The following is a 16997-nucleotide window of genomic DNA, read 5'->3' on the forward strand; positions in this document are numbered from 1 at the left end:
ATTGAAACGGTGGCTGCGATGATGGGCTCAAGTATAGCAGGGATCATGGAGCCGGCGCTGGATCGGGCAGTGTTTCATTCTGCTGTGCATGGGGTCGCTATGAGTCGGAAACGACTCGATGGCACCTAACAACAACAACATGAGTTGCAGATGCACAAACCCTTTAACCTGGCAGATCTTCTTTTAGGAATTTACCCTGCATGAGTACTTGAAAGTTTGTGAAATTTGCAAGGTCAGTCAGCACTGTCTTTTTTCTTACACCAGAAGATCAGAAGGAGCCTGGATATCTTATAGTTTGGAGTCATAATGCACCATGCTGTGATGATAGGCAGTTGTAAAATAAACAAGAAACATACCAGAATAAACAGTCTGATGAGTAAGTGATGGAAAAGCAGACTGCGGAACCGTGTTGCCTTTTCTATATAACAAAGGGGCACAGAACAGAAACGTGTTTCTTGTATGATTCATGGAATATTTCTGGAAAAGTACACAACAAACTGGCAACAGTAGATGCCTTTGGGGAGGGGCACTGGATGGCTAGAAGCCAGGGCTGTTTATTCCCTTCTGCACCTCTTATATATTGAAGCCTTGAAAATTAAACTAAAATAAAGCAGCTGTTTATTTGGAATTCTTAGGATTTAGATTATCTGTTTATTCATCGTGCTAACTAATTACAATCAATTACAACCAAATACAACCAGTTTCATTATTTGGTTAGAAATTCTGGAAATACTTCAAAATCTATTGTGAAATTGAATCCTTCTGTTTCAGGATCTCCAGCGGAACTGTCTCCCACTGCTCTTTCCCCCGTTAATCATAGCCTGGGTAAGTTGCGCACAAACACTTTACTCTGACTGTTTTTCCTACTGTGTCCTTCACTTAATAAAATACCCTTTCTGGTGATTATTTTCTAATATATAAGAGGGATTTCAATGAGTAATCAAATAATTACTCAAATGGTTTAAATTAATGCTTTTTCAGAAAGATATTGATGATGACAGTATTACTGAAACTTTTCTACTGGCATGTATGGGAGTAAGAAGCTAGTAGTATTTTCATTCGTGAAAATCCTATTCTTCTTTATTCATGGACAATTTTTTACCTATATTTGTATGGGTATATTCATCTTGGGATACATTTTTGTAATGGCAGTTATTAATGTAGGAGGTATGTGTGTAAGTGTTGAGCTGTATGTACATGTACAGGCACATCACAGAAGTGTGTATTTATGTGATGTGGTGTGGTAGTTCAGTTTATGTGTCAACTTGGCTGAGCCTGGTTGAGTGGCTGGGCAGCTGGATGTAGTATTCCCCATGATGAGACTGGTAATCAACTCCATGGTGGAATCTACTGTGAGCAGCTGAGTAGCTGCCTTAGGGAATGTGGTCTGCTTCCTGTATATAAGCAGAAGCCTTGGGGAATGGTCTCTACCCATGGCACGCTTGGACCCTCATGTAGCCTTGTCGTTGTTCAGCAGCCTGCCATGCTCTGCCAACCTTGGGACTTACAATGGACTTAAATTAATGGCCTGCCATGTGGTTTGGTAACATCAGGACTGTGCCTTTTTACTTGTCAACCTTGGGCTTGTCAGCCTCAGCAGCCAGCAGCTGTCTGAGTGAAGAAACACCTCTAGCTTCAGTGGGCCGGGAGCAGGAGGCAGAGTTGGACCCCAAGGTTGAGGGGCTTTCACCCAGCCTGTAGAGGCTGGCACTTTGAACTTGGACTTTAAAGCCTCTAAACTGTAAGAGAATAAACGCCTGTCTATTAAGGTCATCCTATTTGTGGTATATTCTTGTCAGAGCAGCAGTAGGTAACCAGAACATATGGTAAGTATGCTTGTGTCAGTGTGAATGAATGCATCTGTGTACATACCTGTATGTGTGTATGTATACATTCCTCTCATTTCGTTCTGTTGTACATAGGGTTGCTGTGAGTCAGAGTTGACTCAGCAACACCTAACAACAACACGTTTATTCTCGGCCCTCATATTAACTCACTGTTTCACCATTTTTGGAATTTATTTTACAAAATGGTCGATTTTTTTCTTTTTTGATATTCCTTAAATGCAATTTAGTCAATAATTACAGAAATTATATCCATGTTTTCCCCTGTTGTATGTAAACTCTTCATTCTGTTTTCTGTTTCTACCTGCAAGCTGTCTGTGTTTTTTTATTTTCTGGTTCTTTTGTATGTGTGGGCTTTCTATTTTTGTAACTGAGGTAACTAACTGAGAATCTCATGTTAAAGTATACAGATGTCAAAAATGTGTCATATTTTGTATCCTTTCATTATGATACAGAATTTTTATTCTTGTGGCTTTTAGTAGTTTCTTTTAAACTAAATTCTTTGCTCCATCTTTATTCCACTTTATCCTGTGGAAAAATAGATTCATTATGCAATTTAGAAATGTACAGAGTGAGGCAAGTAGTCAGCTCATTTACCTTACCTTTGGTGGTTTTATATCCAAAAAGGATCTAGACTAAAAGTACTAGTAGAACAAGTAATCCAACATCAAATCTAGAAAAGATGTTTGGAGAAGGATGACTTAGTGAGATGGGGGGAAATTTGAAAAGTCAAAAATGTGGTATGATCTGTGGATGCTGGGGTCCATGATGTAGATACTCAGTTAGGTTCATGTGCTATTGTCACTATAGGCTGGCAGAGAGTATGTAAAGGTGATGATATTTTGTCTGTTTTTCGCTTGATTTGTTTACACAGCAAATTTTGCTTCTGTGTTTTGTTTTCAGATCTGCAGCCAGTTACTTACTCAGAACCTGCATTTTGGTGTTCAATAGCATATTATGAATTAAACCAGAGGGTTGGAGAGACCTTCCATGCCTCACAGCCCTCACTCACAGTAGACGGCTTTACAGACCCATCCAATTCCGAGAGGTTCTGCTTAGGTTTACTCTCCAATGTCAACCGAAATGCTACAGTAGAAATGACAAGAAGGCACATAGGTATGTTTTTGTTCCCCTTCTGTGAGTCATGAGTTGTTCTGCACTGCTGCAGGTTTTGTTCTTGACATTATTACAGATCATTCTTTCTGTATTTTTAAAACCAGTGCCATACACCTAAACTGTGGACATTATGTGGTATTACATATCAAAGAGATTTTGTGCAAAACATCCCACCTTCTCTCTATCAGCTTAAATAGTATCTTTATACATTTAAGTGCACAGGGTTTAACTGCTTTGAATAGATCCTGGTGACTTAACAATCCTTTAGTTCTTACCTTTGACCTGCCTTTATTTGGTACCCATGATACTGGGAAATCCTTCAGTAAATACATGGTAAAATAACTTTGATGTGTTGACTTTTTACCAGTTGCAAAGTTGTCATATTCAGATTTTGGAGTAGAAATTTTAATAAATCATGCATTTTTTTCAGTTTGTTCACATCTCTTGGTTCCCCCCCCCCTTCAGTTTGTTGACATGCAAGATCACATCTGCTAACATTAATCCGAGGCAAGATATCTAACACAACAGTTACCATTAATATCATTCAAAATATAATCCAGAGGATCTCAGAATGTGGTTGGGGTCCCCCGGAGCCCCAAAAGTCCTTTCAGGGGGTTCAGGAGGTCAAGACGATTTTCACAATGATACCAAGTTAAGATAGTTGCCTTTTTTACTCTCGTAGAAAATGAAGCTCTCTAGAGGCTACATGACATACGATTTTGCAAGAGATTTAACATACAAGCTGATAGGAGACTATAGCTCCTTTTGGTTAAGCCAAACATACATTGAAGAGATTTTCAAAATATATGAAACATTGTCATTCTTCTCACGGTATTTTTGGTCTAAAATACAGTTAGTTTTCCTAAGCATGTTATTTATATTAACATGTAATACTTGTTATTTTGATTTAAAATGGAATAATTTTTTAATATCTAATATGATAGATATCCATAGATAACATCCACTTAAAGTTTCTTTGGGATTCTCAGTAATTTTATAACAGTAGTTTGCTTTCATTCCCCTTTGATTAGCTACTAGTTCACGTGAGAAATGATGCTGATTATTAAGGAGTGTTTAGAATACTGCAAAATGGCCATGAATGGGTCAGGTGACTCAGTTGCATATGGAATTTCTCAAATCTTGTCTCATGTATAAATTTTGGACAATCTTGTGAAAGTACCCAGGAGTCATTATAGGTGAAGGGAGGTATCTGAATATCTACCCTTCTTAGAGTTTTGTATAACATTTTGTTTAACAGAAGATTTTCTCTGCCCTATTTATTTCTCACAGTAAAACTTTTGATTGCTGTGGTTGTTCGATCAGCCTTTTACTTATGATTTCTCGTTTACTGGATAGTTCTGATCAAAGAATGTAGCCTACTCTACTCTACTCTTCTAACTGAAAAAGTAAAATCCCTACTCTTCTAACTGAATGATGTTTAGATGCCTGAGTACATGATTGATTGTAAATCTTCCATAGTCTTAAGAGATCAGGGTATCAGATTCTTCATCTGTCTATTATATCTGGCTTATTAGTTGTTATGGTGTAGTAAATTACCTGGTATGGCTTTTCTAGCCATAAACCTTTGTAAACTCCATGGTGGAATTTGCCATGAGCAACTGAGTAGCTCCTGATTGTTAAAGTTTTCCACCTGGGGTATTTCTGTTGCAAGTGGCACAAAGCAGTCTTCTGGGACGTTCTCACCCTCTCAGGTGTACAGAATTCTGATGTTGAGATTGGTTGGTTTGGGCCACTGTGTCAGGCTCAAAAGGAGCCCTCCTAGAGGCAGAAGGAGTCTCTCTGACTGCTGGCTGAGAAAGAAGTGCTGCTGAGAGAAACGTGCTGCTGAGAGACATGCACTTGCTGAGACAGAGAAGCGAGTGACATGTACTACTGAGAGAGAGAGAGAGACAAGAGACACACATTACTGAGAGAGTGATGTGCTCCTGAGACTGTCAGCTGCTGAGTGAGACGGCTGGCTGCAAGAGACTGAGTGCATTTCTGAACTTGAATTGTAGTCTGGTGCTTTTAATAAACCCCATAATCCGTGAGTTCTGTGTGGCCATTGCAGGAAGTTATCAAACCTAGCAGAGAGGTGGTGGGTGCTGCAGGAGGAACAGTTGGTGAAAGGGCTGGAGGGAGGCAGCATGTCTGGCCTCACAGGAATAGGCCTTGGGCTACTGATGGTGATTCTGTTTTCCTCTTGGGGGTTTAGAGGAGGTCAGAAGATGCAGTCTGCCTGCCTGCTTGGCAGTTGCTTTATTAGTTTTCTTTCATTGTATAACAAAGTATCACAAACATAGTAGGTCAAAACAACACAGATTTATTACGTCATGGTCTCTGGGGGTCAGGAGTCCAGGCACAGGTTACCTGGGTTTTCTCCTTAGTGTCTCACAAGGCTGAAATTAAAGTGTCAGCTGGACCACATCTGGTCTGGAGCTCGAAGTCTCCTCCAGGCTCATGTGGTTGTGGCAGAATTCACTGTCTTGAGGTGGTAGCACTAAAGTCCTCACTTGCCTGCTGGCTGTCAGCCAGAGCCTGCTGTTGGCTCTTCAAGGTCACATCTTGAAAGCCATTTTCAAAGCTAGCAGCAGACAAGCTCTCTGTAGTTGAGTCTTTTCACTCACACTTTGAATCACTTTCACAAGGAACTGCCTGGTCTGTTTGAAGGGCTTACCTGATTAAGTCCCACTCTTTGAAGATAATCACCCTTCCCTAATGTCAGCTGATTTGGGACTTTGATTACATCTGCAAAATCCCTTAGCCAGCAGTGTTTGGTTGATAGCAAAAGAGCTGTTGTGGGTTCCAGGGGGCAGGGTCCTCACAGGTCGTCTTTGAATTCTACCTATCACAGCTGGTTTCTTAAAATTCTTCTCTCTCCCTTTATTTTTAATGTACTTGATCTGTCTGAAAGAAGTATTCTACAGTGTCCCAGTGTGTTTTTTTCTTATCTAATATAGGGATTTGTTTGCCCCCATAATATGCTTTTTAAAAAGGCAGATGATTCTAACCTCTTGATGTTTTATTGTCTCTTTCTTCGCCTTAGCTGTATCTTTAAGGAAGTACTGTTTATTGTATGACACATTTATCTGAACTTTAGTTAATTTCTTTAAAATCAACTCACTTTCTTTTACTTATAATACGTAATTTATATGACCATCTAGTACCTACTTCAATCTAAATGAATATACGGACAGGTGGCTAAAATTATAAGTAATATAAATGACAGTTCTAGATGGAAGAATTTTGAATGTTTTTAAATTTTACTATCTTTGTGCTTTTCTACATTGTTCACACACTTTAGATAAGGATCTGTTGTTTTTACAAATCAATAAAATCATTATTAAGAAATACTTGGAAAAATATACAGGGATATATTTCAGAATCAGATGTAGAAAAGCAGAGGTGGGACGAGGTCATGGAAATGCCTCATGCCGTTTTCGTAGTCACCCTGAAGACGCTTCCAGAGTCACACTGAAACAGTGTACATTAAACAAACAAACTAATCCCCTATGTGTTTTGTTTTAGGAAGAGGAGTGCGGTTGTATTACATAGGTGGGGAAGTTTTTGCCGAGTGCCTAAGCGATAGTGCGATCTTTGTGCAGAGCCCCAATTGTAATCAGAGATATGGCTGGCACCCTGCAACAGTGTGTAAGATTCCACCAGGTATGGATCCAACAATGTGAATAAACTTGTCACGTCAGCTTGCTTCGGTTTTCTATGTGCTGATAATTTTAGGAATCAGGAGATGATTTGCATGCTCTTATTCTAGTATCTGTAGTCTTTTAAAAATTGTTTTGTCATTAGGACACTCTTTTTACAGTTTCTTGTACCTTTTTAAATCATAGGCTGTAATCTCAAGATCTTCAACAACCAGGAGTTTGCTGCTCTTCTGGCTCAGTCTGTCAATCAGGGTTTTGAAGCCGTGTACCAGTTAACTAGAATGTGCACCATCCGAATGAGCTTTGTGAAAGGATGGGGAGCAGAGTACCGGTAAGAAATACTTGACTTTGGGGTCTTCTGGGGTGGACTTGCATGTGCTTTCATTAATGTCATTGACTCTGTAGATCCATATGTAAAATAATGAAAGAAAATTGGGGGACTTTAGATTGAAAACTGTTTGAGCTTTGCACAATATTGTGCCAATGTTACAGGCGATATAATTAAAACATTTACAGATGCATGCTTTTATATGCAGAGTATTAAATACCTTAAAAGGATATATTTGAAGGGTTTTGTCAGTTCACATGAAAGGTGCTTTAATTTGGGGCTCAGGTAAAGCCTCTTGGTAGAGGTGGCACATATGACCTAGGTTCTAAAAGATGGATAGGATTGCAGTAGACATAGATGTGGAAGTTTAGAAAAGACAGTCCTGCCAGTTCATTGCCAACATGTAGGAGGTAGAGAAGAATAAGGCTGGACAAAGAAATTGAGACTAGTCGAACATCAGATTAAGACGTAGAATTTTATTGAGGAACCAAAGGGCTATGTACTGTGTGCTGCACAACTGTGTTGTTTTAAATGCTGTATAGCATGCCTTTCAGCAGGAGTGTGAATTACCATTGTTACCCTTTCTTCATAAGCTTGAGATATGAAAGTGCAATCTTTGTGGGTAAAAAAAAAAAAAAGGTCCAAACTAATACCTATTGACAAAAAGTCTTTGAAAAGTTTCCTAATTTGCCCGAGGTCACCCTGTAAGTGGAATGTGTTTTCCAGGGTGGAAAGCACATTTTCTTGACTCTTAACCTCTTTTCTAAAGATTATAGTAACAATTACCTGATTGAGTTTTATTCCAGCAGCAAATTTGGTATCAAGTGTGTAAGATAGACCAGGCTATTTCTAAATTAGACAACAGATTGGACTCCTCATTAAAGCAAGGGAAGGCTGCTTCACTTTTATGGAAGAATAGAGCTATAAGTAAAATACTTTCTCCAACTCATATTGTTAATACTTGGGATGTCTGTTTGAGAAAATATTCATGTAATAGTCTAGTCTTCCAACACTTTGGACCCTTCTTCAGAATTCAGTTCATTTGGTTTGGATTTGATTCCCTACCTTAAACAAGTTTGGTGAGGTGTATGACTTTTGAGATGGTGAGATATGAGTTCCGTAGGTTGAATACTTTTATAAAAATGTGTTTTACATACCTGATCCCAACAAAGAAGACTTGGCTCTGTTTGTCCAAGATATATGGGTAGGATAGTTTATTTTGATCTTGCAGTAGCTCTCTTGTAATCACTTCCCTTTTGAGATTTATTAACTTTAATGACTGCTGAATGCCTTTTTGTCCTCTCAACTTGCGTTGATATTAAAATTAGGTTCAGATGATACTATCTAATGTTGAATTTTAGGTCAGCTCTTTTTTTTTTTTTTTTTTTCCTCTTTAAAAGGTTATTGCTGCTGCTGCGGTTAGGTGCCATCAAGTCAGTTTAGACTCACAGTGACCCTGTGTACAATGGAACAGAAATGCAGCCTGGTCCTGTGCCATCCTCACCATTGTTGCTGTGCTGAAGCCCATGGTTACAGCCACTATGTCAGTGCATCTCCTTGAGGGTCTTCCCTTCTCTGCTGACCCTCGACCTTGCCAAGCTGGATAGCTCTCTTTAGGGACTGGTCTCTCCTGATAACGTGACCAACATGTGAGAGACGAAATCTGGCCATTCTTCTAGGGAGCATTCTGGCTGTATTTCAATACAGATTTGTTTGTTCTTCTGGTCTTCTGTGGTATGTACTCGTACCCTACACCAGTACCATGATTCAAATGCATGAGGTCTTCTGTGGTCTTCCTTATTTGTTGTCCAGCTCTCACATGCATATGAGGTCATTGAAAAGACAGTGGTTTGGGTCAGACTACCTCTTGTCTTCAGAGTGATCTCCTTGCTCTTTAACACTTTAAAGAGGTCTTTTGCAGTGGATTTGCCCATCACAGTAAGCCATTTTATTTCTTGACTGCTGCTTTCATGGGTGTTGGTTGTGGATCCACCTAAAATGAAATATTTGACAAACATCAATCTTTTCTCCATTTATCATGATGCTGTTCATTGCTCCAGTTGTGAGGATTTTTGTTTTCTTTATATTAAGATGTAATCTGTTCTGAAGGCTGTAGTCTTTGATCTTCATCAGTAAGTGTTTCAAGTCTTCTCTTTCAGCAAGCAAGGTTGTGTCATCTGCATATCACAGGTTGTAAAAGATTAGAGACTGTTAGCAAATTTGGTAGAATTTAGTGGAGTTGAAAATGAACTACATAGGACAGCAAGAACACTATGTATATCTGTAGATCTTCTGCTAAGCCCAGGTTTTGTTTTTTGGTTTTTTTTTTTGGGTTTTTTTGTGATTTGGGTGAAAATTTACAGAGCAAATTGACTTTCCATACAGCAGTTCTCATACATTTTGTCTCATGACATTGACCATAATTCACCACAATGCAACAGCTCCCCTCCCACTTCCTCCTGACAGTCACCTCTTCCCTGTGTCCATCCCTCCATGCACCCCTGCCCCCTGAGGTGTCTCCCTGTGCATAAACAGCCCTTCTTTCTCCCATGATTGTTCTCTTCAAGGAGTGTATTTACCTCAGGTAAATGTTCACCTCCTATGTCTGTCTTTTGCTTGGCTGGAAGCCACAGGTGTGAGTTTAATTCTAGATCTGAAGGACAGTTAGGGGCCATAGATAGTCTCAGTGGTTTCACCAGGCTATCAGACCAGCAAACCTGGTCCCCCTTTTTTTTCCCCACATGCTTTTGAATTTTGTTCCACATTGTTCTCCCTCTCTATCCGCAAATAGATCCCCGTCCGACTGGTTGACATTGGTAGCTGGGCACCATCTAGTTCTTCTGGTCTCATGGTCGTATAGGCTGCAGATCTCATGGTGTACCAGTCACTAGGACTAATTGTTTCCATGAATCTTTGGTTTTCTTCATTCTTCTTTGCTCTGGATAGGAAAGACCCATCGTTGCATCTAGATGGCTGCTTGCAGGCTTTTAAGATCCCAGTCACTCCTCGCCAAAGTAGGAGTTAGAATAATGTTTTGTGTAGCGTGTTATGGCAGTTGAGCTTGATGTCCCCTGTGACTATGGTCCCAAGCCCACAGGTTCAACTCCTCGGTCCCTCTAGGTAGCTGGCTGTGACCAAGCAGTGACTACAACCTTGTCCCTTGTCAGTTCTACTATACACCTGGAAATTCTGATCATTCACATAAACTTATAGGACCATTGTCTGCCAACCCTATACATGATCTTGGGTACACTCCCCACTTCACAGACATACCTAATAGTTCATCCTGTCCACCCATCTATCCACCCATATACCCATGTTTGCTTTCACTGACAATGTAGTACTGTATGTGTAAAAAGGTTCATCTTTGTTGTCTGTACCTCCCATGTACCTCTATGTCTTCCTCTTCCTCAGTGCCACCATGTTGATCACTCACATTTGGACATTGCCCTTCTCTTCACCCATATCAATACTTACCTCTACCTATCTAACAGTGTTCCCTCCTCTTCCCTCCCACCCCTGGTAACCAGCAAAGCAAATTTCCTTCCATAGATAAACCTTTCCTTGATTTTTACAATAACGAACTAATACAATATTTGTCCTTATGTGATTGACTTATTTCACTCAGCACAATGTCCTCCAAGTTCATCCAAGTTATGTGGTGGTCTGCAGATTCTAGGTTATTCTTTAGGGTTGCATAGTATTCCATTGTGTGTATGTACCAAAGTTGGGTTATCCATTCCTCAGTTGATGGGCACCTAAGTTGTTTCCATCTTTTGGCTATTGTAAATAGTGCTGCGGTGAACATGGGTGTGCATGTGTGTTCTTGTTCTGGCTATCACTTTAGGATATATAGCTAGTAATGGAATGGCTGGGTCATATGTTATTTCTATTTTCAACTTTTTAAGGAGTTGCCATACTGCTTTCCACAGTGGTTGTACCATTTTACAGTCCCACCAGCAGTGTATGAGAGTCCCAATCTCTCCACATCCTCACCAGCATTTGTTATTTTGTGTCTTGTTGAACTTTGCTACTAGTGCTGGAGCAAGATGGTATCTCATTGTTGTTTTGATTTGCATCTCTCTAATGGCTAATGATCTTGAGCATTTTTTCATGTTTGTTGGCTGCCTGAATATCCTCCTTGTAGAAGTGTCTATTCATGTCTTCTGCCCATTTTTTAATTGGATTATTTTTTTTGTTGTTATCGAGGTGTTGGAGTTTTCCATAAATTCTAGAGATATGTCCCTTGTCAGATATGTTATTGCCAAATATTTTTTTCCCGATTTGTAGGTTTTCTTTTGACTCTTTTGCAGAAGTCTTTGGAAGCACATAAAAATTTAATTTTTGGAAGGTCCCATTCATCTAGTTTCTCTTCTGCTGTTTGTACATTTTGGGTTTTACTTGATAGTCTATTTATGCCATGTATTAGGGCCTCTAAATTTGCCCCTAGTTTTTCCTTGAGGAACTGTATAGTTTTAAGTTTCACATTTAAGTCTTCAATCCATCAGCAGTTAGTTTTTGTGTATGGTGTGAGGTGCAGGTCTTGTTTCATTTTTCTGCAAATGGATCTCCAGTTTTGCCAGCACCATTTATTAAACAAACATTCTCTTCCCCATCTAATGGATTTCAATGCCCTTTGTCAAAGATCAGCTGATCATGGGTCAGTGGATCTATTTCTGGGTTCTCAATTCTATTCCATTGGTCTATGTGCCTGTCATTATACCAATACCAGGCAGTTTTGACTACTGTGGCTGTATAGTAGGTTTTGAGATCTGGCAGTGTGAGACCTCCTACTTTGTTCTTAAGACCAGTTTTAATTGGTGGAGGAGGTACTCTGGTTCATTCAGTGTGGACTCTACCATTCTTTAGCTCAGAGAGAAATCTGTAATCATGAGAAACAGTAATGTGTACAGTATGTTTTTTATGAGTGTTTGGAGTCAAGTTTATCTGACTTTGGGTAATTATTTTTTTGAATGTTTGTAAATCAAAATAACATCAGATACCCATATATCTGTGAACTGTGGGTAGCTACATAAATATTCTATCCTTAGTGGCACTGGAGCTGAGAAAATAGACCTAATGGTTAGCTTTCTAAAACTGTTTTTTAGTTGCCTTAATGCCAGTTTGAGTATCAGCATAAAAAGCAGGAAATGTATCATGGTAAACAGGAAAGGGAGATGTGTGAAGAACTCTCATTTAGTTGAGAAGTACATCTAAGTGAACCAGTACCTGAGTGAGTCAACAAGGTGGAGGTGGATCATCCCTCGGGTACAAATCTTTGCCCAAATAAGAGTAGGAACAACCTCCTTTTCTATAGTGACCTGAATTAGGAATTATCCTGATTGTTGAACTAATCCAGGAATAGTGATCTGATTGGGAAATACCCAGAATCCAGAATTAAAGTCAGAATTAAAAAAGATCTTGGTATGATTACTGAAGAAGGCATGGTCTAAGGAAAAGACAGAAGCAGGAGAATTTTTATGTGACGACCAGAGTGGCTGAGAGAACCGAAGGGAGATGAGAAAGGTTAGTCTTGTCTGTACCTCAGGGATAATATGAATCGACATATGAAGTGTGCTAGTATCATTTTCAGCTGCATGTTGTTGTTGTTACGTGTTGTCGAGTTGGACCCGACTCATAGCATCCCCTCCTTGGGTTGCCGAGGCAGTATCACTACGGAAGTAGATTGCCCAACCTTCCTTCCAAGGAGTGTTTCCTTCCTTCCAAGGTGGGTTTGAACCGCCAGCCTTCTGGTTAGCAGTCAAGTGCCTTAGTCACTGTGCCTAAGTTGAAATAAGATATGAATTTATACAGGTCATACTTCCTTTAGGACTGTTACATTGTGTTCCATATATCATGTTTTAGGAGTAATCATATTTCAGTATGTCCTGTTTTCCTAGAAACAGACATGAGACAAAGGTTGAAGTGCTGGTAGTTGGTGTGGGAGATTTTGGAAACACTGCTCAGGAAAGAGAAGTGGGGAAGTGAGGCAGGAAAGGCAGCCAGTAGTGTTATTAAGCTGTCCACCATGGTGGATGGCCCTGGGAGCTTACTCCCTTAGGGAAACTTTGGCAAATACTGCAGAACATACAGAATTATCCCACACAGGAGAAGAGTGAGCTGGGTAATGCCAGTTCCAAGGTCATTGATTGAGGGCTGCTCTTGAGATGTTAATTCTCTGGCACATCCAGCTTGCTATGCATGTGGACAGAGCACTGAAGATCTCAGGCCCAGAAATTCAGATCCCTGCAGTTGGAAGTTGCCTAGAGTACACAGATAAAGCCGAAGTGTGTTAAGAGGGGCACCATCACCATCCGCTGCAGAAAACCACATCTTTTTTTTTATTATTATTGGGATTTGGGTGTAAGTTTACAGAGCAAATTCACTTTCCATACAGCAGCTCACATACACTTTGTCTCATGGCATTGACTGCAATTTCCCATAATGCAGCAGCTCCCTTCCCACTTCCTCACCATGGTTACCTCTTCCCTGTGTCCTTCCCTCCCATGCACTCCTGCCCCCCGAGCTGTCTCCGTTTGCATGCACAGCCCTTTTTTCTCCCCTGACTGATCTCTCCCAGGAGTGTATCTACCTCAGGTAAATGTTCAGATCATATGCCTGTTTTTTGAAAAACCACATCCTTTGAAACAGTTTTAAAACTTAAAAATATTGGGCATCTGTTGCTTACAAATGAAGAGTTAATAATGACATTGACTTTCTCATGTTTGAAGAACTGTCATGTTGAAGAAGTAAACAGGTTTAATTCTATATGGCCAATAAGACAACTGAAATCAGTATGTGGAAGTGACAGGATGTCATTGAATAATTAGTGATTCCCAGAGAGTATCCCACTTTGTTCAAGAACTGAATGGTGTCTGCTGACAGGGTCATCACCCGTAAGTTTTTTGGGTGACAGTTGGGCTCGGCATTCTGTGATAAGCATTGAGCTTGGGTCAAAATTCGTTTTTGTTATACTTTTAACATGGACTTCTGTTTCATTTAGACTTTGTTTGATATTTGAGTATCTACTATACTGTGGTTGACTGATAATAAAAATAAGGTGACCATATGTCCCTGTTTGCCAGAGGCAGTCCTGGTTGACATCTTTTGTTCTGGCTTGCTTATTAAGAGTGCCTGCATTCTTTCTGAAAAGTGTCCCATTTTGTATAGTAAATAATGAGGTCACCTTACAGATAAATTTGGGGCAATACTGGTTCAGTGGCAGAGTCCTCCACTTCCATGTGGGTGACTCGGGTTCAGTTTCCAGTCAGAGCACCCCAAGCACAGCCAGCACCTCTCTGTGTGGAGGCTGTGTGTTGCTCTAACACTGACCAGGTTTCAGTGGAGTTTCCAGACTGAAACAGACTAGGAAGGAAGGTCTAGTGATCTACTTCCCGAAAATCCACCAGTGAGAACGTTGTGGGTCACAGCGATCCAGTTGTGTTGTGCACGCGGTCGTTGTGAGTTGGGGGCCGAGTTGATGGCAGCTAACAATAACAACTAATACATTTTAACTTTAGAGGGAAAGGATGTTTTTATAAATCTCTTCTGACTGGAAGTACATTGTTTTGCTTTGAGAATCGGATTGTTTTCAAAATAATAATCAAATATGCACACTTAACGCTTGTTCAAGTGAATTTAGGTTCTAATATACATGACATCTTAGTTTTCCTCAGTTCTCTTAATTCATGCACTTAGACATAACCCTAAGTTCTTTTAATTTCACAATTATTTTCTTACATTCTTTTAAACAGAAGGCAGACGGTAACAAGTACCCCTTGCTGGATTGAACTGCACCTGAACGGACCTCTACAGTGGTTGGACAAAGTATTAACTCAGATGGGATCCCCTTCAGTGCGTTGCTCAAGCATGTCATAAAGCGTCATCACCAGTCAAGTCCCATCAAAAGACTTAATGTAACAACTCTTCTGTCATAGTATTTGTGTGTGGTCCCCATGGACTGTTTACTATCCAAACATTCAAGAGAGAAAACAGCACTTGAGGTCTCATCAGTTTAAAGCACCTTGTGGAATCTCTTTCCTATATTCGAATATTAGATGGGAAAATTAGTGTCTAGAAGTACCCTACCGTAAAGGAGGAAAAGAAGATTTTAAAGACTTAATGATGTCTTCTTGGGCATAAAATGGAGTGTCCCAAAGGTTTATTAATAACAGTAGTAGTTATGTGTACAGGGAATGTATCATGATCCAGTATCACAGTATTGTGCTGTTTCTATACATTTTTTAGTTGGCATAAATTAGGAGTGTGTGTGCTGCTTCTTGTTTTAGGTAAGCCTTTCTAATGTTACAGTACCTGGTCTGTTACTCTCACTTCTCCGTTACTTTTGTGTCTTTTTTTAATATATAATATATATCAAGATTTTCAGATTATCATTTAGAAGCAGATTTTCCTTGTAGAAAAGTTAAATTTCCTGCCTTTTACCAAAAATAAATTAGTGGGGGAAGAAAAGTGGATTAACTTTTGAAATCCTTGACCTTAATGTGTTCAGTGGGGCTTAAACATCCATCCTTCTTGGGTTTGTTTACTGCTCGATCTCATGGAAACCATATCAGAAATCTTCCCTAGCCTCATTTCTGTTCCCACTCCTGATACCAAAACAGCGTAACATGGCATCCATCCCTTGCCAGTAATGCTCTCACTGGTACTGCTGGCACGGGCTAATTCTGGGGTACGGTAGAAGTTCATATGAAGTCATCCTCCTTGTCTTACAATCAAATTTTAACAGATGATAATTGACTTGTGTAGACCTCAGCAGTCTATCGACTCATCCTTACACCTTATTACAAAATGCACAGCTGGCAGTATGCTTTCAGGGATGTGCTCAAATTATTTCAGTACACTAACCCTTTTTTTCAGAGAGCCCTTTGAGAAATTTAAATACCCTTTTTAGAAGGTATTTCAGCAGCAGACCATGTGCTCTTACTTGAGTAGTTTCATTTGATTTATCTACCAGATTGTATTATGAAATGGATCTTTCGTAAATGTAATTGCTTCTGCAAAATACAAGTTAGGAAAGTAATGCTGAAGCATGATCAACAGATGAGGGCCATCTATTTTTAAAATATGTTGTATTCAATTTATACAGTTTTTGTTATTTTACATAATTATGAACTTAGAATTTAAAAATTGGAGGAGAAGCAGTTTAGCAAGCTTTTCAGCTTAGAATTACCTACAGTCTGAGCTGGTCTTAAGCCAGTTTATAACTGTGTATGTGGCTGACTATGGCACCAACTGTATTTCACGTTTGGCAGTGAGAGAGGGTTCCTGAAACTCTGTAAGTAGTCCATTATGCAGCAGATAGTCCTTAAGTCTAACTTTAACTCATTGCAATTGACACATTTTTTTGCTATTGTTTTCATCTCAGTAGAAATGGAAACTAACCACTCCTGATCCCCCTTTAGTAAATTTTCATACTTTGAAGATAGGTATCTTTGGTACTTGTTCTTTGAAACCATACTCACTTGTCTATACAGGTGGTGTTTTTAGTATTTTAAGCATTTGGTGGTTTTCAGTTGGATACTGCCCGTTTTCTTGTATTTGTATGTTTATATATTTGTTCATATAAATTTGACTGATTTTTTACTCATTCAAAAAATATTTATTGTTCACCTGTTATGTGCCAGGAACTTTCTTAGCCTTTGGGAGAAATTGAAGGACACAGATACGGCCCTTGCCTTTGCTGAGACAGCAGTTACTATAGCCCTTATCACCTTATTTCTCTGTGAAGGAGATAGACAGGGTACTGTGATCAAGCATAACAGGAATGCTTCTGATAGCAGCGTTGGAGAAGGCCTCTCAGAGGACGTGATACTTGCGCTAACGGCTGATGAGAAGGAGCAAGCTGTGGGAAGACCCAGGAGAGAGAGACCTTCCTGGCAAAGAGAACAGCAGCAAATGCAAAGGCTCATTTTAAAGGAAACCCACTTGTTAGACATTAAAGCTTTATACAGAAACCTCCACCCAGATCCAACTTTGAAGATCAGAATGGTCTGTCATTTATAATATGTTGAAGGTGGCCTTATTTTG

At 39.6% G+C, this 16997-nt stretch overlaps 1 protein-coding gene across 1 annotated transcript in view; it reads left to right on the forward strand.

Moving 5' to 3' along the window:
• SMAD2 (SMAD family member 2) overlaps positions 1 to 14828 on the forward strand; it is a 63849-nt gene extending 49021 nt beyond the window's left edge. Inside the window, exons 6-10 of the mRNA XM_007943830.2 lie at positions 772 to 825; positions 2748 to 2960; positions 6489 to 6626; positions 6809 to 6953; positions 14705 to 14828. Of these exons, the coding sequence (XP_007942021.1) occupies positions 772 to 825; positions 2748 to 2960; positions 6489 to 6626; positions 6809 to 6953; positions 14705 to 14828 (674 nt within the window). The remainder of the gene's footprint in view (positions 1 to 771; positions 826 to 2747; positions 2961 to 6488; positions 6627 to 6808; positions 6954 to 14704) is intronic.
• Positions 14829 to 16997: the final 2169 nt, after the last annotated feature.

This window comes from Orycteropus afer, unplaced genomic scaffold, assembly GCF_000298275.1.
Source record: "Orycteropus afer afer isolate SDZICR_OR568_19922 unplaced genomic scaffold, OryAfe1.0 scaffold00113, whole genome shotgun sequence".
Taxonomy (NCBI): Eukaryota; Metazoa; Chordata; class Mammalia; order Tubulidentata; family Orycteropodidae; genus Orycteropus; species Orycteropus afer.